This window comes from Photinus pyralis, unplaced genomic scaffold (genome assembly GCF_008802855.1).
Source record: "Photinus pyralis isolate 1611_PpyrPB1 unplaced genomic scaffold, Ppyr1.3 Ppyr1.4_LG4, whole genome shotgun sequence".
Lineage (NCBI taxonomy): Eukaryota > Metazoa > Arthropoda > Insecta > Coleoptera > Lampyridae > Photinus > Photinus pyralis.
Window position 1 is genome coordinate 15,144,656 of NW_022170511.1, and position 26,605 is coordinate 15,171,260.

At 41.2% G+C, this 26,605-nt stretch overlaps 1 protein-coding gene across 2 annotated transcripts; it reads right to left on the reverse strand.

The window, feature by feature from the left end:
- Positions 1-583: 583 nt before the first annotated feature.
- Positions 584-25,535, reverse strand: LOC116169948 (sodium/hydrogen exchanger 10-like). 2 transcript variants are annotated; one of them, XM_031486161.1, is made up of 14 exons: positions 25,411-25,535; positions 25,114-25,356; positions 7,486-8,585; positions 7,238-7,438; positions 7,017-7,191; positions 3,177-3,511; positions 2,879-3,128; positions 2,600-2,834; positions 2,307-2,555; positions 1,990-2,263; positions 1,696-1,944; positions 1,518-1,650; positions 812-979; positions 584-765 (listed from the first exon to the last, which is right to left on the reverse strand). In XM_031486161.1, exons 3-14 carry the CDS (start codon positions 8,571-8,573, stop codon positions 625-627), a joined length of 3,498 nt encoding a protein of 1,165 aa, XP_031342021.1. In that variant the 5' UTR covers positions 8,574-8,585; positions 25,114-25,356; positions 25,411-25,535; the 3' UTR covers positions 584-624. The 2 variants fall into 2 exon arrangements, with proteins under 2 accessions (XP_031342021.1, XP_031342020.1); XM_031486160.1 differs by lacking the exons at positions 25,114-25,356; positions 25,411-25,535 and having other exon boundaries at positions 7,486-8,911.
- Positions 25,536-26,605: the final 1,070 nt, after the last annotated feature.

Sequence of the window (26,605 nt, forward strand, 5' to 3'; positions counted from 1 at the left end):
ACTCGGTTACAGGTTGTTTGCTATTGTATTACGAAAAATTGAAAACTCCTGGACTGTTCAAAGGAAAATAGCTTGACTTTTCTTGTACATTTTTCAAGATTACACAATTTACGGACTCCAAGGGAAAAAACGGTTAGTTAGTTTTTTATTTTACAGAATACACCTGCAAAATGTTTGCTAATTGTTTCCAGCGGGCATTTTTATTGGTTCAATTAATAAACTTCAGCCCCTTTTACCAATCCCACGTAAAAAAAATTGTCAGAAGCCGCGATGGTTAAAAAACCTAAGTAATAAGTTCTCATGCTGCGTTATGCAACGGATCCAGAAATGGACAACTATAACCCATTAACTCAGCCTTATCTCCCGTCAAACTGGTGCGACAAGCATTCTCGCGCAATTAATCGGCTACAACATTTTGGAGAACCGCTGAACTAATTGGAACCAAATTTGGTACACATATTCTTAGACATAAAAGGCAGAGCTGAAAACCTCATGGGCAGAATGGCGCCTACGCAGGTGTGCGGGTGGTATCTTTGCTAGCCACAGCTAATTTTTTTAATAACCAAAAATTATAACTCTCTGAGAAAATGATGTATTTGTTCTTAATTCAAATCTTGATACTTATTATTTAAACCCGAACGGTGGTTTCGAACCCTCTTCCGTCTTAGAAAACTCATCGAATATGTTTACATTTTGGACACTTCCACTATTGTTTAAACTAAAATCGCTGGGCATCTTGAGATTACGGATCATACATTCGCTAGACTAAAAGATGTGCTTTAGATTTCTAACTATGGATACCTGTACGTACTCGGGATGCAGAATCGTTTTTCATTGACACAAACGATTGTATCGACGTTCCTCTGGGATTAACTCGTTTAGTTAACGCGAAACTTTGGTTCCTTCTTTTTTGCTTGATCCCGCTCAGCTTCTTATCCAATACGTAGTGGCGCAGACATCGAACGGAAATGTTGGACGACTAAAAACAAATGCAAACAAGTATTGTGTACAACTCATGTGCATATAAAGCGCATTTTTTTACACCGAAATAGCTTAGTAATTAGTAGCTTTATAAGGTAGTAGCATGCTATATTTATCGATGTTTGCTTTTTTTGTTAGATGATTAATGGGGAAACTTCACCAATAGATATGTCTCGTCCAGACAATTCATCTTGCCTTTGTGGGTACTTCCTTCCCTCCGACAAAACGTTTACGACATATTCGCTCGTAAAGTTTTGACATCACCAATAGATGTATTTCTTCCAGGTGTCCCAATCTCCTTTTGCGAGTACCATCCTCCAACAATTTGTTCTTGAGATATAAGGAATTTTTATATCCGATCACGATAAGGAGCCAATGAGGAGGCTATGGTTAGTAGAAATTAATTCCTTTCGTTGAGACTTTTCATTTATAGTACCATGAGAAGTAACCCCCCCCCCTCCTCCCCAAACCCCTGATACGATTTTTTAATTCTTAAAACATGCGCTAAAAATAACGATAGCTCTTTTTTCACTTACAATTTCAGCCATCTCGTCCTCATTCTCTTGAAATGTAACCTGATCCAAATCATTTGCGGGGATAATCATCAGTTTGGGATCCGTGACCGTGTCATTAAACTCCCCTCTGGGAAAGTATATCTTTTGCTCTGTCCTGTAAAGTCTGGTTCCAATTAACTTCCTAAAAGCGGAAACTAACCTAGGAACGTAGCAGGGAGCGGTGGCATAGGCCTCGGAATTGGGATAATAAACGACACCTTCAATCAAAATCAAATCCTCCATCGTGTCATTAATGTTCAAATGTGAATATTTCGACAAGTTTGGTATGAATCCGCGTTGCAGTTGGACTTGGATCTGTTCGAATGTGATCGATTGATATGCGGGGGTGTCCATTAGAATAGATGCGCATAGCCTCACAGTCGCGAACTTCCACATTTTTGCCTCCAAACTGAAATAAATCAGTTGAGTTGAGGGGCGGTGTGATAATTGTTACCCATTGATAGGGTCATTGTTCATAGTGAATGCCTTCGTCAGGACATCTTTACGGATGTGGTACACTTGAGATGCTGTTTCTGCTTTTATTGTACAGTCATAGGCTCGCCCAGTTAGCATGCATAGTTCGCCGATGCTGTTGCCGGTAACCAAGTACTCTTCAACCCGTTGGTCAAATTTGGCGCTAGAGATGTAGTCCATTATTGGTAGGATACCGAACGACTGAAGACGCTCTAAAGTATGCATTTTAGGGGCGTATGTCATTTTCAACAACCCTACAAATTGGTGTAGATTAAATCATAGTCGGTAAAGCGCTACCGGTGACTATAATGTATATCCCATCCATGAGATCCCCGTCCGCGCATATAATATCACCGGGATCAAATAGTTTGGTCACTACGTTATTGTAGAGGTAGTGATAGGTCGACTGGTCACTCATCCAGGACACCTCCTTTAGTAACTCTTTGGGCGAGAGGGGTTCGACAGACGTCATCTTAGTATCAACGTATTTATGCCGTTCCTCTAGAGCTTTGTTCAATTTAAAATACTCGTACTCGTCCAGCCACCCTAAAGATACGACCTTTGCTCTGGATCCGTGGATTTATTTTTACCTAAAGCTTTCAAGTCGTCGACGGCAGCTTTCATGCTATTGAGCGTGGACCTCACCGCTTGCTTGGTTTTGACGGTGACGGCAATCCAAGGTCGGTCTTTTTGAATGATTCCCAACTCTTTTGTAACAGAAAGGCGGTCGCCGTCTATCTGATCTTGACACTTCTCTCTGATTCCTTTATGATCAATAATTTGAGACAACATCGCCGCCACTTCCTCTTCGGCCGTAACATATCCCTGCAATTACTTTGTACGCGCGCTCATCCTCCAAACTCACTCACCTTTCCGATGTCGTAAGCAAACGCCAGCTGCGCATCCACTTTTGAGTTAAAGTACTGAATCATGTTTGGGTACCAAACTTTACATAGTTTCAACAAGCTAAGCATTCTTAGCAACCTGGCGGCCTCCAACACGATGGTAAATTGCCATAAAAAGGACTCGGTGTCTACTGGTAGTAAGAACACGTACTCCACAATGACATGCAAAAATTCTGTGCAGAGGAGAACAAAATCAAAAATCTTCCCGCGAATGCTACAAGTACACGATTAAAAGCAATCCCGGAACTATCAAATTACTAACGAGAAGTATGTTCTGAAACCATTGGCACAAACGTATATAAACGAGAAAGCGTATATATTTAGGATGAATTCCACAAAAAATATAAGGAAAAGGACCGTATTTACAACGATTAGAATGTATTGCAAATTGGAACCCCAAGTCGGTGCGCACAACCATTCCACGAGCACCGCGGCTGAATCGCATAGAATGAAGATGTAAATCATCCAATCAAACTTGGAGTTGCTAATTAGGTAGTAGCACACTCGCCGCCACCGTCTCCGAGGGGGTCTAGTCTTCAGTTCTGTTTCTTGAAGACAAGGCACCACTAACTTGTTGCATATGTAATTGAAAAAACTCTAATTTGCATTGATAGTAAAAGACTAGCGCTATACAGGGTGTAAACGGGACTAGGGAACGCGATTTTTCTCGGAAGTTATTAGAGATGCAAAAAATCTTCCAAATAAAATTTTTAGTGTTTCTAGTAAGCTACATAAATTAATGTAAATCAGAAAAAAATATTTTAATTTTCTGATATACCTATTTTTGACTTTTTTTAAAATCATACGCCCTGTATATTTTTATACTATTTGGTAGGAAATAATTTTTGCTTTAAAGACTTTCATAAGTTACACCTTCTAAACTTAATAATAGAATTCGAGATATTAAAGAAAATATTAAACCAATCTTACTAAAAAATAAAATGAATTAAACAAATATAGCAAACGAGCTCCTGGGTATGGCTATCGCATGTGCAAAACCAAATTTTAAACCTGATGTTAGTTTTGCTTTTATTTAAAATGAATATGTATGAAATTTCATTTAATTGCTTCCATAAATAAGAAAGTTGGCACTGCACATCCTACAAAAAACCGAATTTGGAAAATGGCGCTACATTTGCTTTTATTCCAAGTGGCTATGTATCAAATTTCATTTAAATCCCTCCATAAATAAGAAAGTTGACAGTGCGCATGCGCAAAATCAAATTTTGAAACTGGCGTTAACTTTGATTTTATTCCACTTCGACTTCAGCTTACAAATAAAATCCATAGTCTCCATCCTGACGATTTTTCAAGAAGACTTCACTTTTGCAATTATGTAATTCGGGAATATCGTACAAATCCACATTTCTAAATAAATATTTATGGACAGATGAAAGCCACTTTTCCAATAATGGTATATTTAATAGGCATAATACGCATTATTGGCAAACCACAGACATAAATCCACGCGAAACATGTATTACCAATTTTCAAGTACGTTTTTCAACTAATGTGCGGTATTGTTAATAATATTTTTATGGGTCCATATTTTATGATGACACTTTAACTAGGTACTTCAACAAGATGGTGCACCTGCGCACAATACAATAGATGTAACAAACTATTTAAATCAAGAATTTCCGAATCCCTGGATTGCAACAAGAGGTCCTATAATGTGGCCTGCAATGCAAGATCTCCCGATTTCTTTCTGTGGGGTGTCATCAAAAACAAAGTTTATGTTACGCGCATTACTATACTTGAAGACTTAAAACATAGAATAAGACAAGCTGTGAACGAGTTAAATAATAAAATTAATAATACTGCGTAAATCAACATTTGTTAAAAAAGCCCAATTTTTGTATAAGTAGGAGAAAACGTTGAAAATTTTGAACAATTTTTATAGTGTTACCAGTATGGAAATAATTTGATGTACCGGGTGACCCAATAAGACTGTTCCTCGGCCATATCTCGGGAACCGTTCGTCGTATGACTTAGGGATAAAAATGTTTCAAAACCCACTCGTGGGTATTGCCGCGTAACACAAAGCATTGAAACGATGCATTGTCATCGAAAGCACACGCAAAATGTCGAATCTGCATATTGAATCACGTCCAGGTCCATAGATAGAGAGGAGTTAAATAAGTAAAATAAAGTTTCAAAGAAATATTACCAATACCTAAGAAAGTTGGCTATGAGCAGTCTGTGCAGTCACTGCGCATGGTCACATAATTTTTACTATGTACGAAATGTTTGCCTTTACTAGAAGCGTCTGTGGTTAAAATTTCAAAGAAATATCTCCATAAATATGACAGTTGGCATTGCGCAGTATGCGCAAAATATGGAGTCAAATGAAATGGGCAAATATAGACCATAACATCTATCAATTAGCAAAAACCCGAAGTCTCTAGGTGGCCCAGGGGCCGAGATCTCGATGGAACAGACGGACAGACGGAAACACGAGCACATAAGCTTTACCTCAACTTCGTTGTGTTACGCTAAAAAAAGTATTGCGTAAATCGGTTATGAAGAATCGCTGGAAAATATTTTCAAGTTCTAAAAATGACCGCCAGAGGGCGTAACTGCCAACTTAAATTTTAAAATTGCATTTTCTTTCAATTTCGCATAACAAACTAAACATTCTTTTTTCACATTTTTAAAGAGAACCAGTTATCTATCATTTTCGTAAAAACAAAAACTCAGTTATTTCAAAAACAAAGATGTTGTGGGGCGTTCAATTGTCTTTGCAATAACCTGCTTTAACTTCTTAACCGTTTGACCGATTGTAGCAAATTTGGTATCGTTGAAAGAGCATTCCTTGGGTAATAAGAATGAATTTAGTTGAATCCTTCCCCGCTAGGGGGCTAGTTTTGACACTATGACCCAACATCCTAAAAAAATTTTTAAAATCTAATGGAATGATATGACTTTTTCTTTATGAAAAAGTAGCCAAATAACATCCAAAGAGGCCAATGAAAACCGTTTTTCAAAATCTCGTTCCTAACCTCAAATATTGGGGAAATGAAATTAATTAATTGATTAATAAAAATGCTTAAATCGTATCTTAAATTTACTTTATTACTTTATTAATCTCATTTTCCCAATCTTTGAGGTAAGGAACGAGATTTTGAAAAACGGTTTTCACTGGCCTCTTTGAATGTTATTTCGCTACTTTTTCATAAAGAAAAAATCATATCATTCCATTTGATTTTTTTGATTTTTTTAGGATTTTAGATCATAGTGTCAAAACTAGCCCCTTGGCGTAGAAGGATTCAACTAAAAAACTATATTTGATTCTTGATCTTGATTCTTATTGCTCAAGGAATGCTCTTTTCAACGATACCAAATTTGTTACAATCGGTCAAACGGTTAAGAAGTTAACCCAGGTTATTGCAAAAACAATTGAACGCCCCACACCATCTTTGTTTTTGAAATAACTGAGTTCTTGTTTTTACGAAAATGATAGATAAACTGGTTTTCTTTAAAAATGTGAGAAAAGAATGTTTAGTTTATTATGCGAAATTGAAAGAAAATGCAATTTTAAAATTTAAGAGGCTGGCTTATTGGTACTGCCAAAGCCAAAAACAACAACAAAAATTTAAAAGGCAGTTACGCCCTCTGGTGGTCATTTTTTAGAACTTGAAAATATTTTCCAGCGATTCTTCATAACCGATTTACCCAATAATTTTTTTTACCCCTAAGTCATTCGACGAACGGTTCCCGAGATATGGCCGAGGAACAGTCTTATTGGGTCACCCGGTACATTTGTAATTTAAAATATTTTGAAAATCAATAATTTTGTTTTCATAGCCAGCTTTAATATATATATTTTTATAATTTTTTTTAATATCTCGAATTCTATTAAGTTTAGAAGGTATAACTTATGAAACTTTTTTAAAGCAAAAATTATTTCCTACAAAATAGTATAAAAATATACCGGGCGTACCAATAAAAAAAGTTAAAATTAAAATATTTTTTTTCTGATTTACATTACTTTATGTCGCTTACTAGAAATTGTATTTGAAAGATTTTTTTGTATCTCTAATAACTTCGGAGAAAAATCACGTTCCCTAGTTTCGTTTACACCCTGTATACAGGGCAATACCTGGCGTTTGAAGTATTTGTACAATCCGGCCAAGTCAATTACGGCATCTGGTGTATCTATCGCGACCTCGACTGCTTGACATAAGATCTTCACACTATCCTTGCACAGCATGCCCGTTTGGTATTGACGTATGTAGGACATCTTTTTGGATCTCAATATTCTGATTCTAGCTTCTCTGCAACGCAAATTTAGAACATATTTTAACAACGCCAAGAGTATACCTCAGTATTTCCCGCCAGTCTCGCCTGGAAGGTTCATATGGCAACTCTCGTTTGCAGTCAGGGCAGTACACAAGTCGTGTACTTGAATACGTGTCTTCGTCGTCTTTACTGGTCCGCTGATCGGACTGTAATTGCGGCTTGTAGGGGTGTGTTATTTGGGTAACTTCTATAACAACTCTCCAATTGGCATCTGACAAAAATCTAAAGAAATAGATCTGTAAACTTGCAGTGGAGCTTCATTTTGATACCTGTTCATCTTCATGACAGCGATTGTGCGAAACCTTCGCGTTTGAACGTGTCGCATACAAGAATTCATATTGACCTTCCTCAGCTCGGAAACTTGAGATATTCCTAACACATTCAAAAGAAATCCCGCGCTTAAACCGTTTATCAATACGGTCAGAACTTGGAGAGCAGAAATCAGAAGCAAGATCTTCTTCCTTAACTGGTATTCCACTATTTCATTGATGTAAAACTCTAAAGCTAATATGAATGGTATGGGACCCTTCATTAAGCTCCAAATAGCAATAATCATTCCTTTGAATGTTAAACCATAACCGATTCTGCTGACGATGGGTGTCAACAGCGAATAGGTGAAAACTCTGCCACATAACGCGACTATGTAAGTGACCACAATTATAGAACAGTCGTACATGGCAGTTTCAGCTTTGATGAGGTACACAGTAAAAAAACCGGCCAATACGCACACCGTACAATTGACAAGGTATCCGACGAAGCTCCAGAAAGTTAACAAGAAATTTTCCATTTCCGTTGAAAGACTCTGCCTTTCGCCTCCGGTTATAAAACCCAACACAAACAGCGCGATTACACCAGATGCGTTGACAAATTTATTTGCGGTATGGTACACCAGACATGCCGCAGCAAACGTTAATGTCAACATGCTGGTGGTATTGCTATAAATCGCATGCATCACAAAGACCAATACTTGGGCGGTAACAAATCCAATGAGCAGTCCGCTCAGCACATGCCATAAAATTGATAAGGGCATTTCGTAAATATTCGCAAAATCGTAATTCATAAGTTTAACCAGTAGATTGTAAAGAATCAGCACGGTGCCGGCTCCTATTATAGCTTCGCCTTCGAGTAACGTACTCAACTGTTTAGCCTGTCCGTGTTCTTTAAGAGCGTGTATCACCTCCACAGGGTAGATCGTAGAAATAAGCACCCCCAGAGAGATTGAAGTGGTAACGTGCAACTTCTCTCGCATAAGCAGCAACATCATTGTAAGCCCGGTCACACATCCACTGATTACCAGTCCAGGCATTGCCAGTAAGAATATTTGACCCCAAGAGCGCAAAAACGTGTGATGGTCCATCGCAAAGGTCGACTTAAATATAAAGAAAGGCACCATGTAAAAATTCCATATCTGTATTTGCACGAGTAATCTGTTAATTATTTCTTTCCAAGCACTACGGTGTATTTTCGATACAATCCCAAAAATGACACCCACGAGGACCATTGTTGCCCGTCTGGGAAACGTCGGCGAGAAATGTTTAATGAAAGCCTGCGTAATTGCGACGACTATAAGTGCAACGAGGAAACACGTAACTAATCCCTTAATATCATCTTGGTGGTTCATTTTGTCCACACCAAAAGTATCTTCATGCGTAAACATTTTTAATTAGGTAAATATAATTTTATACCTTTAGCACTTTGACGTTTGAGAACTTTGATCTATATTCAAGTATAAAAATAAATTTATGAAATCATGGCACTTTTTATTAAGAGTAGGTACCTATTCTAAAATATCGACTTTAAAGTAGAGAAGTCACATGAAAGCTTTTCTGCACTCAGAACTTTCTAGGTGCTTTTTGGTGCTTATCAAGCCCTTTCAAAAGTGACGTTACAGAAAAAATGGATAAGGCTAATAAGGCTCCTCTCAACGGGTCTAGTGTAGACCTAACCTTTTTTAGAGAGAATCCATAGATAAAAATGCGGGAGTGTAGGGCTAACCCTTCCTCTAAACATACAAATCAGACCCATTAATTAAGATTTTCCCTAAAAACAAAAAAAACAACCGAACTACTCTTAAAACTACAACTCCTTTTTTTACTTATTCCGCACAACATCCGATAATGTTTTATTCCGCCAAAAACTAGCAGCTTTCTACAAAGTTTAATGCTGAAACTTACACGGAAAATATGCTAAAACTTCCCAAGTCAAACAAAACGCACGGACCGACGGACTTCTGGGCGTGGCTGGAATTGAAGTTAGCTTCCCAGCTGTGGTCTGCACGGACCGGTCACAGAATCCGATCAGTGTTACGACGACTAGGAGAGGGGTTGCAACTTCCACCCCACCATCCACTAGCGCCCTATTGGCCGCGTCGCCAGACGCCTCTACCGGAAATCGTTTATAAGCAGCGCACCGACAGGGGAACTTCACTTGTGCCTGGGCAAGCCTACCTTACCCTATACAAGCGACTGAGGCTGGTCGCTTGGGCTCAAGTACCGTCTCCGCACGCCATCACTTCCCGGCTTGACCGTAGTCAAGTCCGGCGCCATCCCACGTGCCAGAAGCGATCTTATATATGTACATATAGCCTCTGTATTATTTGTAAATATTGTGTAATATACGTTTTCAACCTCCGTTTGCCACTTACGTTACCCCGCCCGGTAACAATTGGCGCCCATACGTGTGAGTCAACCAGCAGCATCGCGCTCTGAGGATCTACGCCCACGCTCCCGCGACAGCCGACGCGCAACACCATGAATACGAGGAGCAGGAACACCCCGACGTCCAACTCCGGCGCCGACGAAGGTATCGACACTCAAACAACGGAGATGACCCCGGCAATCAACCCCGGTCTGGACCCGGCAACCCCGTCCAGTGGCGCCCAACACTCTCAACACACCCTCGACATGCTAAAGGCGCTGACCGACGCCCTCCAGAACGCGCAGAAAACCGCATCACCGGACCTACCGACCTTCAGCGGCGACCACCTGGAGGACCCAACAGTCTTCTTCAGCACGCTCGAGCAGACAATCCAAACCACCGACCCGGCGGAAAAGTTAAAAACAGCAGCAGCACAACTAAAAGGGGAGGCTGCGAAATGGTGGAACAGTTACGAGGCATTTTCACCGACATACAACGACCTAAAGAACTACACCCGCGAAAAATACGACAGCAGCAAGATTCGCGGGAAGATGCAATCAGAATTCTTCGGCCGAGAACAAGGAGCAGAGTCGCCGCAGCAATTCCTCCAGAGGAAGGCACAGCTAGCAAAACGGCTGAAGATCCCGATCGGCGAGCACCTCGAGCTACTGAGAGACCTGCTGCACCCACGCATTAGAGTAGCCTTTTTAACCACAACACCCACTTCACTCCTCGACTTGGTGCGTCACGCCGAGGAAATCGAAAACTGCAACAAAGCGCTACCTCGAAACAACCAACCCAGACCATCGCCACCAACCCCCGCCGACAGACCTCCCAACACACCAAAGTGCCACCACTGCCCGGAATATCACTTCCACCGAGACTGCCCAGTACTGACCCGCCGCCGAGACCAGGGAAACGGGGCAGCGGTCGGGAACAATGCCCGGCCGTCCACCTAATCCAGACTGCGACCCGACCCAACCTACCAACGCTGGCAGTCAAGGTACGCGGAAAAAGCGTAAGAGCTCTCCTCGACTCCGGATCATCCCATAACTTCATCCAGAAGGAGCTCGCGTGGAAAATCCACCATAGCAACCACCAAACAGCCGGCCTAGCGAACCCCCGCCATCAGCTGGAAGTCATCGGCACATCCAGAGTCGAGTACACGCTCAACGACAAGCAAGAATCGGACGACTTCCTGGTGACACCAAACCTTGTCGTGCCCATGATCTTGGGACAGAAGTGGCTCCAAGAACATCGAGCGGTGCTGGATTACGAGAGAGCGTGCATCCACTGGGGAACCCATACAAGGCAGACAACACACTGGGACCAAGCTCCGAACCGCGGCCCAACAACGAGCGACTCCATAAACTTCGCCGGAGTCAAGCACGGGTTCCAACCACCACTCGATCGACGCCTGGCCACACTGCTGGAAACTTTCGGTAGCACACTGGCCGATCCTGCAACGCCCACAACAACAGCATCCACCACACATCGCATCCGAGTCACCAAAACAACGCCCTTCCGACTTCCGCCATATCGACATTCGCCAAACAAAAAGAAGGTCATCGCGGATGAAGTGGAAGCTATGTTAGCAGCGCAGGTGATCGAGCCCAGCACGTCCGAATATTGCTCGCCCATCGTCATAATTCAGAAAAAAGACGGCCGCCCGAGATTCTGCATCGACTACCGTCGTCTAAACGCCATCACAAAAGACGAGAGCACCAACCTGCCAGTCATACAGGAGACCCTCCGAGACCTGGGGACGGCCAAAGTTTTTTCCAGCCTGGATCTCAAATCAGGCTACTGGCAGGTGCCGCTAGAGACGGAATCCCGACATCTCACCGCGTTTTCAACCCCTGATGGAGCGAGTTATCAATTCAAAGTAATGCCGTTCGGGCTCAAGAATGCACCTGCTACGTTCCAGAAGCTAATGACCCAGGACGTTCTCGCCGGGTATTTACGGAAATTCGTCATGGTATACCTGGATGACATAATAATCTACTCAGACTCCTGGGACGAGCACCTCAAACATCTACACCTCGTGCTGGAACGACTGCAACGCCACAAACTCCGCTTGTCCCTCGAAAAGTGTCGCTTCGGGGTGCAAACGATCCAATACCTGGGCCACAACATCACGGCGAACGGGAACCGCCCGTGCCAGGAACACATCGAAGCAATCCGGACCGCAGACCGGCCCACCTCGAGGAAGAAGCTAAGAAGTTTTCTAGGATTGACCAACTGGCTACGAGAGTACGTGCCCCGGTGTGCCGAATTACAAGCACCGTTGGATAACTTACTAACAAAGAACACCCCTTTCCGATGGACAGCGGCAGCCGACGTCGCCTTTAGCCAGTTAAAAGCAGCACTTAGCAAACCACTCCAACTCAGCCGTCCGGACTTCGCCACTCCATTCGTGCTGCAAACCGACGCCAGCGAAAACGGGATTGCGGCCGTACTCTTTCAAGAACCCCACCCCGGAGAGAAAAAAATTATCAGCTACGCCAGTGCCAAACTTAACCACGCGCAGAGACGCTACCATATCAACGAACAGGAGTGCTTGGCAGTAGTGTGGGCCATTAAACGATACCGGCCATATCTGGAAGATAGACGTTTTACGTTGAAGACAGACAGCCGCGCTCTCCTGTGGCTGGATCGCACAAAAGACGAAAAGAGCAAGCTAACTCGTTGGGCATTACGGCTCCAAGAATTTACATTTGATGTGGTCCACTGTCCGGGGAAAGAAAACGAGCTTCCAGACCACCTGTCCCGCCACCCATCAGCAGAAGAAGCCGAAGAAGCCACGGCAGAAGACGTAAACCGCATGCTGCCACCTACGACCACACACGAGTCCAAACAAACCAACAGCACCCCGGTAATCGCGGCAGTGGAAGTGGCCAATTTGGCGGACCATGTGAAGGAGTGCCAAAAGACAAACGAAAACGCCATCGTTCTGGTACGCACCTGGCACAGAATACAGCAGGAAGGACCAGCGACACCAGCACAAGCAAGGTTCAACCGGGATTACACGGTGGACAACGGTTACCTCTACCGCAAAGCACCCCAAGGGAACCTACTCGTAGTCCCCTGCAGCCTTCAACCAGCGGTACTAGAAGCGTACCACAACGCAGCCACAGCTGGACACCCAGGAGCCGAAGAAACGGAACGGGCCATAATGACACATTACCACTGGGCGAAACTGGGAGACACGGTGCGGAATTATGTACGAGCATGTTGGATTTGCGCGGCAGTCAAAAGAGGCCCGGTCCAGGACGCCACCGTACGCCCACGCAAACCCACACGACCCTGGGAAGCGGTTTCCGTAGACTTGATGGGCCCCTACGACGCCACACCTACAGGCTACCGCCAGATAGTCGTGATCACGGACCTCTTCAGCATGTGGGTGGAGGCATTTCCAGTAAAGGAAGCAGTCGCTCCAACAGTGGTCAGAATCCTGGAACACGAGGTATTCGCACGCTATGGTTTCCCGAGAGCGATCATCTCAGACAACGGACCGCAATTCACATCAGTGACATGGGACGCGGCACTTCGGAAGTGGGGAGCAATGCACTGGACGACGCCCATATGGCACCCGCAGGCGAACCCCGTCGAACGCCGGAACCAAGAAATCAAAAAGGGCCTCCGCACTCATCTGGTGGGACAAAGCCCCAGCGCCTGGGCGGCCGTACTACCCATTGTCATGTTCACGTTACGTACGAGGAGAAACGCCGCTACTGGACTCACGCCGAGCCACGCGCTGCTAGGCTACGACCTACCCAGGCCAGGAGAGTGGAAAGCCAGGGATCGACCACCTCCACCGACAGGAGAAGCCCGAGAGGAGGTCGTACAGACGGTGCACAGGAACCAGGCACGATCCCGCAGCCGGTACGCGAACTACGGGCCAGCCCGCACCCAGTACCAAGTAGGCGACGGAGTGATGGAAAGATCCAGGGACCAACACTCCGGGAACTTTCACATGAAGTACACAGGTCCCTACACCATCGAAGCGCTGGCGGGCACAAACGCGTACTGGATAAGGCGAGGAAACGAACTGGTAAAGGTGCACGTACACGATCTACGCCCTGCACCCAACCAACCCACCCCGGCACCAGTACCGGAACTTCCGCCAAGAATCATTTCACCGACGCCACCACGGAACCAACGACAACCCCGTCACCGCCGTTTGCTACAGCGCCTGCACCCCGCCGTCGCAACCCCTTTACAGGGGGGGGATACTGTTACGACGACTAGGAGAGGGGTTGCAACTTCCACCCCACCATCCACTAGCGCCCTATTGGCCGCGTCGCCAGACGCCTCTACCGGAAATCGTTTATAAGCAGCGCACCGACAGGGGAACTTCACTTGTGCCTGGGCAAGCCTACCTTACCCTACACAAGCGACTGAGGCTGGTCGCTTGGGCTCAAGTACCGTCTCCGCACGCCATCACTTCCCGGCTTGACCGTAGTCAAGTCCGGCGCCATCCCACGTGCCAGAAGCGATCTTATATATGTACATATAGCCTCTGTATTATTTGTAAATATTGTGTAATATACGTTTTCAACCTCCGTTTGCCACTTACGTTACCCCGCCCGGTAACATCAGTAGGAATTAGCGACGGCAGACTTGTATAAGCGTCCACCAAAACCACTAGGATCATCCAAAGACCAAGCGTCTTCGGATCAACCCTAAGAGTAGGCAGATTGAGGCCTAGCCTAGGGCAACTGACCACTTTCCGTGCCGCTACTCCTTAGTAGTTTGATAGGCGCCACGTGATCCTGTATATTTTTATTATGTTTTATGTTGTTCTTTACTGACTGTATATAGTGTAATATATGTTACTCTACATGGTAACAGGGTTGTTATTGGACAGCCCTCTAACCACTAACGCAACCTTCCTCCAACTGGGATTACGCCGGAATTTCCCAGCGAAGGGTTTAAAATTTTATATACCGACCCGCAACCCCAAAGAGGCATTCTAAATTCTGCTTAGTGTAAAAACACCAAGAGAAGGCAGATTGAGGTCTGGTGCAACGTCCGATTTCCGAGACGCGTTTAGTTCTCTCACGTTCCTCGCTTAAGGACGTGGGCGAAGCCTTGACCACCGCCCGAACAATTGAGCCGCTACGCCAAGCCGCTTTCCGACGAACGGCCTTCCCGCATCCATCACCTCCTCCACGAGAAACTTTACAGCCGTGTGTGATTGTTGGTGTTACGGTAGACCTTGTCTGACTTTACACACTTCGCCGCAGAAGGCGTGAAGCCCCGCGAGCAGATAAATCTCGCCGCTGAACAACTCCGCAGGGCGGCCCAAAAATGGCGGAAAGACATCGACCACTTCGAACCGACGAGAACAACGATCCGAGTCCTGCATGGCCTTCTTACAAAGAAAATCAAGAATAGCCAGGTGCCTCAAATACCAAGTAAACGACTACCTGGAGCTGATCAAAACTTTGTTGTACCCGGAAGTGAAACCATTCACGCTGCTTTTCGAACCGAAATCTATATTTGAACTGGTCGAATACACCGGAAGAGTGCGCAAGACTCGGTCAACACAACCTCAGGAGGAACCCCAAAACAGCAGTCTACCCGCGTGTCATTTCTGCCCAGGTCGACACTTCAAGCGAGACTGCCCCGTCGTTCCTTATGCAAGACGAGCACCGACCGGAACCGGTGACCGGCCATGAAAAACCCAAGGCACAATGGGCCTTTTGGTGTGCCTAAGCGCTGCTTGGTCCCCTGTGAGTATAGAATAGAATAGTCTTTCTTCTACAAAAGTAATACGAATTGTCTTGCAACAATACGCCTAAATACGATCAAACTGCCAATCAGCAAACCAATAATCGGTCTCTACTATTTAAAAAAATTTCCCTTTCTTGTCAACTTCCTTAACAAATTAATGCGTCGTTAAACGATAAACTACACTTGTGTTTTCTTATCTTGAAACTAATTAGCTTACGCCGCGATAACAAAACGACCGGAGATAAACCGTACTTTACACAATAATATCGATAGACATTTTTTTAGCGTATTTTTTGAGAATTAAAAAAAAATGTGCTGTTGTTTGCGTTTTGTCCGTCCGTCCGTCCGGGCCCACTTTTGCCGTTGCGAGCTACTTCTAGGGAAATGGTCCTCGAGTCCTGGAATTTGTTGCAGTAGGTAGCCTATACCTTGAAGGTGTGCCAGACGGCCATCAAATTTGGCTGTCTAACCCCTTCCCCCCCCCCTACCCCCGAATTATTTCCTGAGATGCTGTTTTTGAAAGTAAAACAACCAATTGGTCTCAGATATTGCATACGCATGCCTTTAGTGGTTCCAAGTAAAACTTTGAAAAATGGGGGGGGGGGGGGAGTGTACACACACATGTTCCTTCATGGTATTCTAATGAAAGGTCTCATCGAAATAAATTGGTTTGTACTAACTATAACTTTCCCGTGCGACTCCTTTTCGTGATGATCAGTGAGCGACGGGACCTGAGGAGGGGGGGAGGTTAAAAATTAATTTTATCTCTCGTTGTATTCTAATTAAAGGTCTCAACGAAAGGAACCGTTTTCTACCAACTATTGCCCTTCTTTCTGTCCTCTTATCAAAGTACGGGGCGAAGGGGGAGGGGGTGGGGGAGTGGAACTAGTTTTATCCTTCATGGTACTCTAATGAAAGGTCTCAACGAAAGGAATTAATTTCTACCAACCATAGCCCTCCTCCTCGACCTCTTATCGTGATCGGGTATATTGCCTTATACCTCAAGAACGGCTTGTCGGGAGAGAGTACTCACAAAGCGCGATTGAGACGTCTGCAAGAAATATGTCAACTGGTGATGTCAAAACAAGAGCTATTTCGTTTAAAAAAAATGCCCTTTATCTGCACAGGAGTTGTGCACAATTTATATTTGTTTTGAACTTGTATGTATTAATTACTATTAACCTTTTAGTCGAAGATACAAATTACCATCTGTTAAAAAGAAATCTGATCCTTCTACGAGCTCTTGATACTGAGATCTTTGGCGTTGTCTCAATATTGAGATCTCAACTCCTCGGACGGCCAGACGAAATACCTACATGCATGTATCAGTATTATTCATGAAAAATACCGATAATTATCAAAGCAATGTAAGCAGTGAATGGATAATGATAATCAAATTAGTAAATGAGTTGCGGTCGAGTCGCCTTTGAAAGTTCAAGAAAGTACTGTTTCCCATGTAAACAAAAATTCCAAAGGTGACTCCACAGCAACTTATTTTTGATAGCATAGTACCTAATTAGTAACTTTTCCCAGGCTCTAGTTACTATTACATAAACACATAACAAATTCGTCCCAACATTAATTTACCAATTTAAATACAGTACATCTATACTTACAAACACCGGTTCTATCCAGATGGCAGATGGATCGACAATTTGACCTCCAATTATTTGCGCAATTGTCGTTATTTCCTTACTAATTATCTTCAATTGATTTTTATCAACTTGAAAATGGATGACGTATCTAGTTTAAATGTACCGAAACTAGCGTTTGGATTTCCCGTAATTTCCTATGACGATTCAATTCAAAATAATAACACACGTTATTCTAAATGTCAATTTCTTTGATCTCATCAATTGCAATTCCAATGCTGCAAATTAGATCTTGGAAACTATACTTCCACACGGATCTTTGAATTTCAAAAACTAATATGCAGGTGAAAGCGTTTATTAAATGGTTTGCTATTTAAATGGAACAGCAAAAATAGTTAAGGATTAATTAACGGCAGGTTAATAAACACATCCAAAGAGCGAAAGCGGCAAATCGACTGCTACTTTCGGGGTGAATCCACGTTTGAACGAATAGAAAATTTGCCGTAAGTTTATATAGAGAATATAGTCATAAAGTAAATGTTACTAACCGCCAATCACTTCAAATAAGCCAATGGAGGATTTTTGTTCAATAGTAACTCCAGAGAATAATGTAGATGGATTGGTAAAAGATCTTACTAAAGGATTCGTAACATACTTTCCTAAACCAGAAAAGTAAAAGTTGCTAACATTGACTTTTTAATTTACTTTTATTTTATTTTATTTTATTTTATTTTATTTTATTTTATTTTATTTTATTTTATTTTATTTTATTTTATTTTATTTTATTTTATTTTATTTTATTTTTGGTTTTTATTTTTAAGTTTAAGGCTGCTTTACCAACCCAACCCACTATACGGTTACAAAATATGTATGCCTGAACCCGGATTCGAACCAGGGATCCTTTGCAGTACAGTACCGCAGTGTGGCTTCCACGCCACTCAGTCCGGTAGCAATATAACGGTATATCGCATTTGTATTTGCGGCTTCCTACAATTTCATCATAGCAATTTCATAGGAAATTGCCCACGGATCTCGTATCTATCTACTTTTTTCTTCCATCATTAATCACTGGGATCGAAAAAGTCAATATTCGATTAAATTAAAGGTAGTTGGTGAACATACAGAACTGCAGCATGTAAATCAAACAATTTGTAATTAAAGAACTGTTTCTTCGTTCGTCTAAAAATATACCTATTCGCACAGTATCCATCTAGTGACCGTAGTTTGGTCTGGAAATTTACCACAAACACCCTGCATATAACTGTCATTACACCCTGTATATTTAAAATGGCACAACCAAATACAGTACAACACGATTCCAAAAATAGCCCACCAATTAGGGCCCTATTGGCTACGTCCATAATTCCTAAAACGTCAATCTAAAACATAATCAAATTAACCTCACAATCTCACAGCGCTCCAATGAATTTAAATGTTTCATGTTAGACAAGTGTTAGACTCACTAGATGCTAATTACACAAAACTATATTATCGTTCCTTTTAATTCCATCAAATCCACACGAGGTAGCTCCACAAAGGAATTGTTGACATTCGGAAATTCAGAAAATCAAATCATCCCACACAAATTCAAATTTACGACAACAAAATGGCAGACATCCGCAAATTCAAATCTCTCGCACAATTTAACATTTAACGCAATAAAGTGACTGACACCTTCTAATTCAAAAATTCCAATCTCCGCTTACTTCGTGAAATTCAAAAATTTAAATCTCCGGCACACTTTCAAACGTACCGCTACAAAATGGCGCAGCCAATCACAACACGACACTGTGACGTCAAAGAAAAGCTTGATCTTGAAGTACGTATCTTCCAGCTGTGAGCTGGAGCTCGAATTTTGAAGCTTCAATCTTTCAATTTTAGTTTTCAAACGTGTGTATACACAAGAGTAATTGCCTAAGTAGTTGTAATCATTCAAAAAGTATTTCAAGTGTGTTGAAAGCTTTTTCGTTTACTACACTTGACATGAGCTTTAGTTCGTATAAAACTATAAAAACCAAGCCTAAATCGCTAACGTTTCAAATTGTAAATTAGTATCAGGTTTTCTTGGCCCTTTGACATAATGACTCCGGAAGTATTGCCTCAAAGTGTAAAAAATAGTCACTTGCCAATGCATGAATGGAATTATAAATCTAATCATTTTTGACGTACCTATGGAAAACGTTTTGCTCATGCCTCATGGATATCTTTAGAATAAGTGAATAACTAACGATTTTGACCGATTTAAAAATAAGTTCATCATTACTCGTTTTATAGTCAGAAGTAATTCATTTGAATTTTTTCGTAGATAATTGTACATTAGAGAACCTTGAAATGATAAAATTACTCATAAAACGTGGAAGATTATATAATTCATTCGAAAATAACTGCCGTAATCTTTACTACGTTCAAGTTTATAATCAAATCTAAAAATAATAAAATAATTGTTTGTGTGTCGCGTGCTGGCGCCCGAATTTGGCGCCGCATCTACATTTAAATTATATGCAACTCATTTTCAAATTGAAGAGCGTGAAGAAAAGTGTTGAAAAAATGTATGATCGGCATCTATTAAGTACCTGAAGATTCATTCATGACAATAACTCGATTTATCCAGATTTAGGCCCACTTTGCAACTTACTTCTCCCTAGACTTGGCATCAAAGACATTGTGTTTATTTTGGACGAGATTGATGCTATTTTAGGATTACCCTGATTATCCGGGCGAAGTAACTGTTATAAGCAAGGTGAATTGTTAGGCCTAGATTTGTTATGGTAACATCAAACATGATAAAATGCTATAAAAATAGCAGATTAACCAAAATGTTTATATGACAACCTACTCGCTAGATTGCGTCGCTTATGTTTGAATTTGCGTTTTAATCAAAAGCTTTGAGGGAGAAGGTGTCTACACCGTCGATACTCGCCTCGCCAAATTTGATGGGTCATATGGGTATGCAAAAACAGAACAAAAACTGATTCGAAGAAACGGAAGAATCTGAAATATCCAAAATGCTCGATGGGTACAAGGAATGTGTAAAATTTCAAGTATCCAATCGATAGCATTCGAGGAACACAAAGAGAATACAGAAACTGAATCCGGAGTACAGAATTCAAGTAGTCGATAAAATCTGAAAAATCAGATTACCGAAGAAAAGGAAAAATGCGAAGAATCGCAATTTAGATAATATGAATAATTGCATCGGAAGACCGAAAAATCTTCAGAATACAAATAATCGTACGTTAAGAATGTTAACAATCTTCAAAATTAAAAGAATTTAAAAACCTTTTAGTCATCCTATAAAATGTAGAGGTAGATCTGCACGATAAGAATAGCCGGAAGAATCAGAAGAATTCGAAATATCGGAAGTATTCGCAGGGTTCGATCCTAAAACCTGAGGAATCTAAAGACCTCAAAAAACTGAAGAATCCGAAACATAAGAATGAGAAGAATGTAAATAAGTGAAAGGTTCTGAAAAATCCCAAGAATCGAAAGAATATGGAAAGTGTCAAGAAACCAAAAAATTCGACCAATATTAAGAATTTGAAAAATCAGAAGAATAAGTAGGTATAAAATCATAAATCCGAAGCACACCACGAAAAGCCCGAAGAAGTCTGAAGAACCGGAAGAATATTCAATAATCAAGTTTCAACGTACAAGTTTTAAAATTCAAATCAAGTTCAAGTTCTCGCGCATATTTTCCTTAAACAATTTACAGAGCGGCTGTTCCAACATTGGCTTTCTGTTTGTTCTGTGAGACGCAGTGGCGTAACTTCATTTTAGGGGCCCGTCTTCAAACATATTTGGGGGCCCTTTCCATTACGCTTAATTTAACCCCTTGGATTTCTAATGACAGCCATCTCACAAATATAAATGCAAGTTCACTAGAAATGCACCCAAAAGATTCGGATTCTTTAACAAAGATAGCACCCTCATATCGATCTTCTGACGTTACTCGATTCTGACTTATTAAAAAAACTTGACGGTTAGGACTAGCTACAGGAATTGCTTGTGAAGGCTTCAGGAATTGATCAATTTTAACCAATTTATTTCTTCGCTGTACAGCGTTTTTTTGGCATTTTCGTCCACTCCGAGATGTCTGATTTCAAAATTTCAAATACCATTGACGTATATCAAGGCACCGCTAAAGATACATTAACCTTTAAATACAATGCTGTCATTAGTGTCACAATTTTTATATCAACAATGTTTAAACAATGTTAGTCTGTATATGTAGGAAATACTGTCTTGATTTAGCTTTGCTGATTTTTCATTTTGGGGCCCATTGTAAAATTTAGTGTCATTTTGTTTTCCGGGTTCAGTCAGAGTCCAGTTGATTTTGCTCGAACTTTAATTGTCAAGTTTTGTGCAATATTTGTGCCATAACAAAAGAATTGAATTGAATTGAATTGAATTTATTGTATGCATTACGCCTTAGGAGGCATTTACACTTGTCAACAATATAACATAATAACAACGATATAAAACATAACACAATTAATATTAATAACCAACTACATAAATCACAATAATACAATCATATCAGTTCCATCTTATAGCTAGATTCCAGAAACTCCTCATGGGAGTAAAAAGCACTAGACATCAGAAAGTTTTTTACTGTTGTTCTAAATTTTTTTAAAAGGTAATGCACTTAATTTTAATTGTAATTCTTCGTGTTATGGTTTATTGTATTGCCTTCGCCAGATTCGCCTACTTGTAACTGGCTGTAGGTAACCCTTGAATTTGTTTGTTATACTTTAAATGCTATTCTTATTTTGACTTCTTTGTGTATGAATCTGCGTATTTTGCCGTGCAGAGGTGCAGGGTTAAAATTAATTAGCGACATTCATCTCGAAATACAACTTCAATCCAGGGTTACCGTAGCCGAGACCTTCAGATACCTTCTGGATTGTAGAAGGTGCCGCTAATCAACAAAGAATTTCATGTAATTTGTGTAAGGGGCCCGAATATTATTTTTCACAAATGGGAAAGGAGCGGAGTTCCTTTTAAATCTATTTGAGCTGGATACTTTTCAGCATATCAAATTTTGTATTAGATTAAAGTCAGATTTAAATTATTCCAATTCAAGAGTTACTTCCTCGGATTGTTAATTTTTCTATATTGTAGATGTTGCTCCAAATTTTTCACTTATATTTACCCTCTGTGAACAATGATTCGGAAGTTTCTTCGGCTCGGTTCTTTTGTCCAATTAGTTCTAGGGGAACACGGCATGGCTTTGGCTTTAACTGCTTTTTGTACATTTGTGCCGGGGCCCCTTTTAAGTCGGGGCCCGTCCTCGTTGCGTACCTTTGAGGCATTGTAGTTACGCCACTGGTGAGACGACTTGGCTATTCTTGAAAAATATTCATAAATAACTTCGGAAATGCGAAGGATGAAGTTCTTGAATGTTTTAAATCGATCAAAGCACATGTGCAAAAATATCCGGTACAAAGTTAAAGATTTGTAGGAGCGATAATGGTGGCGAGTAATGCGTTTGAACAATTTTTGGCCAGTAACGGCATTACTCATCAGAAGACCAATCCATAAACGCCGCAACAAAATGAAGTGTGCACATCTGAATCGAACAATTGTTGAAAATGCCAGGCGTCTCTTGTTTGATGCCAAACTTGGGAAGAAGATTTGCGCTGAGGCCGTAAACACGGCCGTTTACTTGTAAAACACATCGCGGATTATGGAACAGACTCCATATGAACTTTGGACAAATCCATAGGCATTGCATTTGAAAAACAAAAGTTGCCTCCAATTCCGGTTAAACCAAATAAGACATACATTTTAAGATGGCCCTCTTATCTTGAACGCACTGTATATTGATGAGGCCAAAGCTTTAAGTACAAATACCTCGGAGAATGTGTCGGAGGAGGGTACTCACAAAGAGCGATTGGAACGTCTGGACCAGATATATCTATTTGTAGGGTCAAAGGGTCAATCATATCTCCAGAACAAAGTGTCGGCTGAAGATGGTCAGTCGATTGGAGTGCAAGAAGCCTTCAGATTATTGGTATAATAGTCGCCAATATGCATCTAAAACACGAAACTTTCATTCTGCGTAAAGGTTTAGCTAAAAAAATTGGAACTTGAAAGTTGAAGTTGAACTACAAAACCATAAGAACGTCTGGCTGTTTTTTCAAATATGGCTGATTGACTATAAAGTTCTGATGATATGGAATATAAATTTAAAAAGCAGGTAAACTGAGTAAAACTAGTTATTATCATTTATCTGAACAACTATATAATCAAAAATCACGGTGGACATTTGTTTATAGAGGTTGGGCAATAATAGCGTTGAATCCAGAGATCCAGATAGTGGATTCAAGCTTTAGCAACTTGTGTGCCTACCAGTAGCTTGGTGTTCTGTAATAAAGCTGGTAATTTTTATGCAATGCCACGGCCATCAAAATCGATCATTTCCAAATACTACATAAAACTATTTTTAGACTTATAAACGTCGTCAAAACGTTTGTGACGCGCAATAATTCGTCCTCGACCTCTATATACTTCTATCGACCGCATTGGCTTAACGATATTTGTTAGGGGTAGGTCGTGCGTACTACGCGTCGCCAAATAGCGAGTATCCGCCCTTTTTAAATTTAAATTAAATTTAGAATTCAGATGAGCGTGAAATTTAAATTTGCCGATGACCTTTTTCCCAGTCTTAGGCTTTTGATGATATAGATTAATGACCAGAAATAACGAACTTGTTGGTTTTTTTGCTACTGACAGTTTGTAACAGATTTCCCCAGTTACAAATAAACACATCGATAATTTTTCGCATTATGTATTTAAATTTTTGAACGCAAAGTCCCATGGTGATTCTACCTCGAGTCTTTGATTAACATCACTTAAGAACTGCTGACGTACTGTAAGGATGAGTCGGTAATTAACTAATAGGGAACGAACGCATTATCAATTATTAAAATACAACGAATCCTGTAAAACTCGCCTTTCATTAAAAACCTCCCTTTACAATGCATATGCGACGGTCATTAGGATTGGCAGTCAGTCTGACTCTGGATCATGTGAACAAACATCGCAACTGCTTATCCGCGACAATCGCCATTCGCCATTTAATTAGGTAATTCACCGGGAGTCCCCACATACTGAGCGAGCGCTAAGTAGTACAAATAAAGAGTATGTATAACCATTGAGTAATTAAATATCTTCACTCAACGGTATAACGTAGTTCATATCTTATCTTTGGATCTCCTGAACTCTCCAATTGCAATGCACTGCGCGGTTAGAGTTAAGATGAAGCTAATAGATGTCTAAGGAAAGATGCCTCGGTCCTCTGGCTAGGACTCTCGGTCAAGAGATCATGATAAGATTGGGACCCTAACCGCACAGGTTGTGAGTTCGAATCCCACAACTTGCCAGTTTTTATTGGTGCAGAACATCACCTGACTGCCATGCTTCGGAGGGCATGTAAAGCTGGCGGGCCCGGCAGTCATGCCACGACTGTCGTTAGGCCACACAGACAGCTGTTGGTGCGGCCTGAAAACGTCTGTACCTAGGAAGTCGCCACCCATACGATACAGTACGATTGCACTTCTTGCCACATCTGCAGGTCGAGCTAACTGTTTGTGTTAGCAATGAGGCCTTAGCTTTTTCGTGTTGGGTCGACACTATGATCTAAGCTCATTCAGCGTGAGTGCGTCATAATACTTTTCCAGATCCTACGAATATATCTGGATATCTCTGCCAGGAGTTGTACAATGTACATGCCGATAGAGTTATAATAACAACGTGGAAATCACTCGCCATAATACCTATCACCTGGAAAGAATCGCGCATCCTTGACCAGCCCTCTGTTACAAAATATTATATTATAAAGAGGTACGTTTACACTTTACTTTTCCATTAACCATACAATAATATGGTTCTTACAACTATTAATTAACTCACCAGGGGGATACGTACCACTAGCCGGGTCTCCAGCTGCAGCAGCGTAGATCGTCCTCGTTGATTCACTAATCCATGGTCAAGCTGCGATCGATTTACCCCTGCAGTAACAAGAAAGCGGATTTTGTGTTTGAACCTACGTAATTCCCGAACATCGACAATCAGTCAAACAAGAGAAACAGTGTCCAAACCAAAACAAAGGCGTAAGGATATTTAGATACAATAATAAATTAATACTTGTACTCCGGCTCCGGCATTTTACTAAAAAGAGAGATTATATTCCAAAATAACTGTAAATTTGTATCCTTTACTTACAATGATTAATCTAGAAATAATTTTTTATAAAATTGAAATACTTTTCAAGATGTTTGGTTATTGTCTAATAACAGTAAATGATCTACACTTTTATATAATGATTCGTCGATTGTGATGGCTGTGCCGCTTTAAAAAATTTAGTTTTCAATTTGTATTTTGGTCAACATAAAGAAATGTCAGCGTGTACTGCTTCATAGCGAACGTGGACGAAAGTATGTCAAGCGATTAACAAGAAAAGTTGCCACGATAAAAGCCGTGCGAAGGTTACCTACCCGGTAGCTCGGTTGTTGGAGGCCGAAGGGCAAAGACTACTTTCTCGAGGGAGCCACAAACTTATAAAACGAAAAAGAGGGGAAACACAAGGAATTACGAAAAATAACACTAAAGCTTAGGTGAAGTAAAACAGGTGCCATTTTATTTATATAACAAAATGTAAATTAGATTTAACTTACCGAAGAGAAAAATAAAGGTGTCTTGACTATTACTTATAAGAATTGCTTCAATTAAAAATGACGTAACGGAATTTTTGTCAGTCTCGTAAACAAGTAATAACATTGAAAGGTTCCCAAATTTGCTTATTGGACAGAGAGAAAAGATACATAGATAAAGGCCAAGAGTGATAGATTTTAAATGTGAACAGTGCAATGTGAAATCACAAAGGAGAAAAGAGAAAAAATGTTACAACCAGAAGAGAGCTAGGGGGGGGGGGGTACACTGTGCGTGAATTTTTCTATCTTTAAAAATTTGTTCAAAGTTTTAAGTGCGCTGAAATTGAATTCTTTATCAGAGTAGTAGCAAAAAAGTTTAACTTCGAGTGAAAACATATTAAGTATCCAGAACTCCGAAAGGTCAAATAAGTCGTAGGGTCGTAGGGAAATTCGGGATTATGAATAATTGCGAGTTACCTGCAATTTTACATGTGTGCGAAGAAACTAGTTACCGTAAATTCTGGGGCAAACTTTTTAAAGGCTTGATTCGTAGCTAGGTTGTTCATTTGCAAGTGGTAAAAATTACGCAAAGTAACATTTTCGAGCCGCAGATCCGCTTTGTTGTAAATAACGAAGTTTTTGGGATCGCTCGGTAACGGCTGTTTAAAAGTATGTTTCTCAACATCTCAAATTTGTATACAACTGCACTGCATACCGCATACGACAAGGCATTTAAAGACAATTAATCGGTGCATTTTACCTCCAAC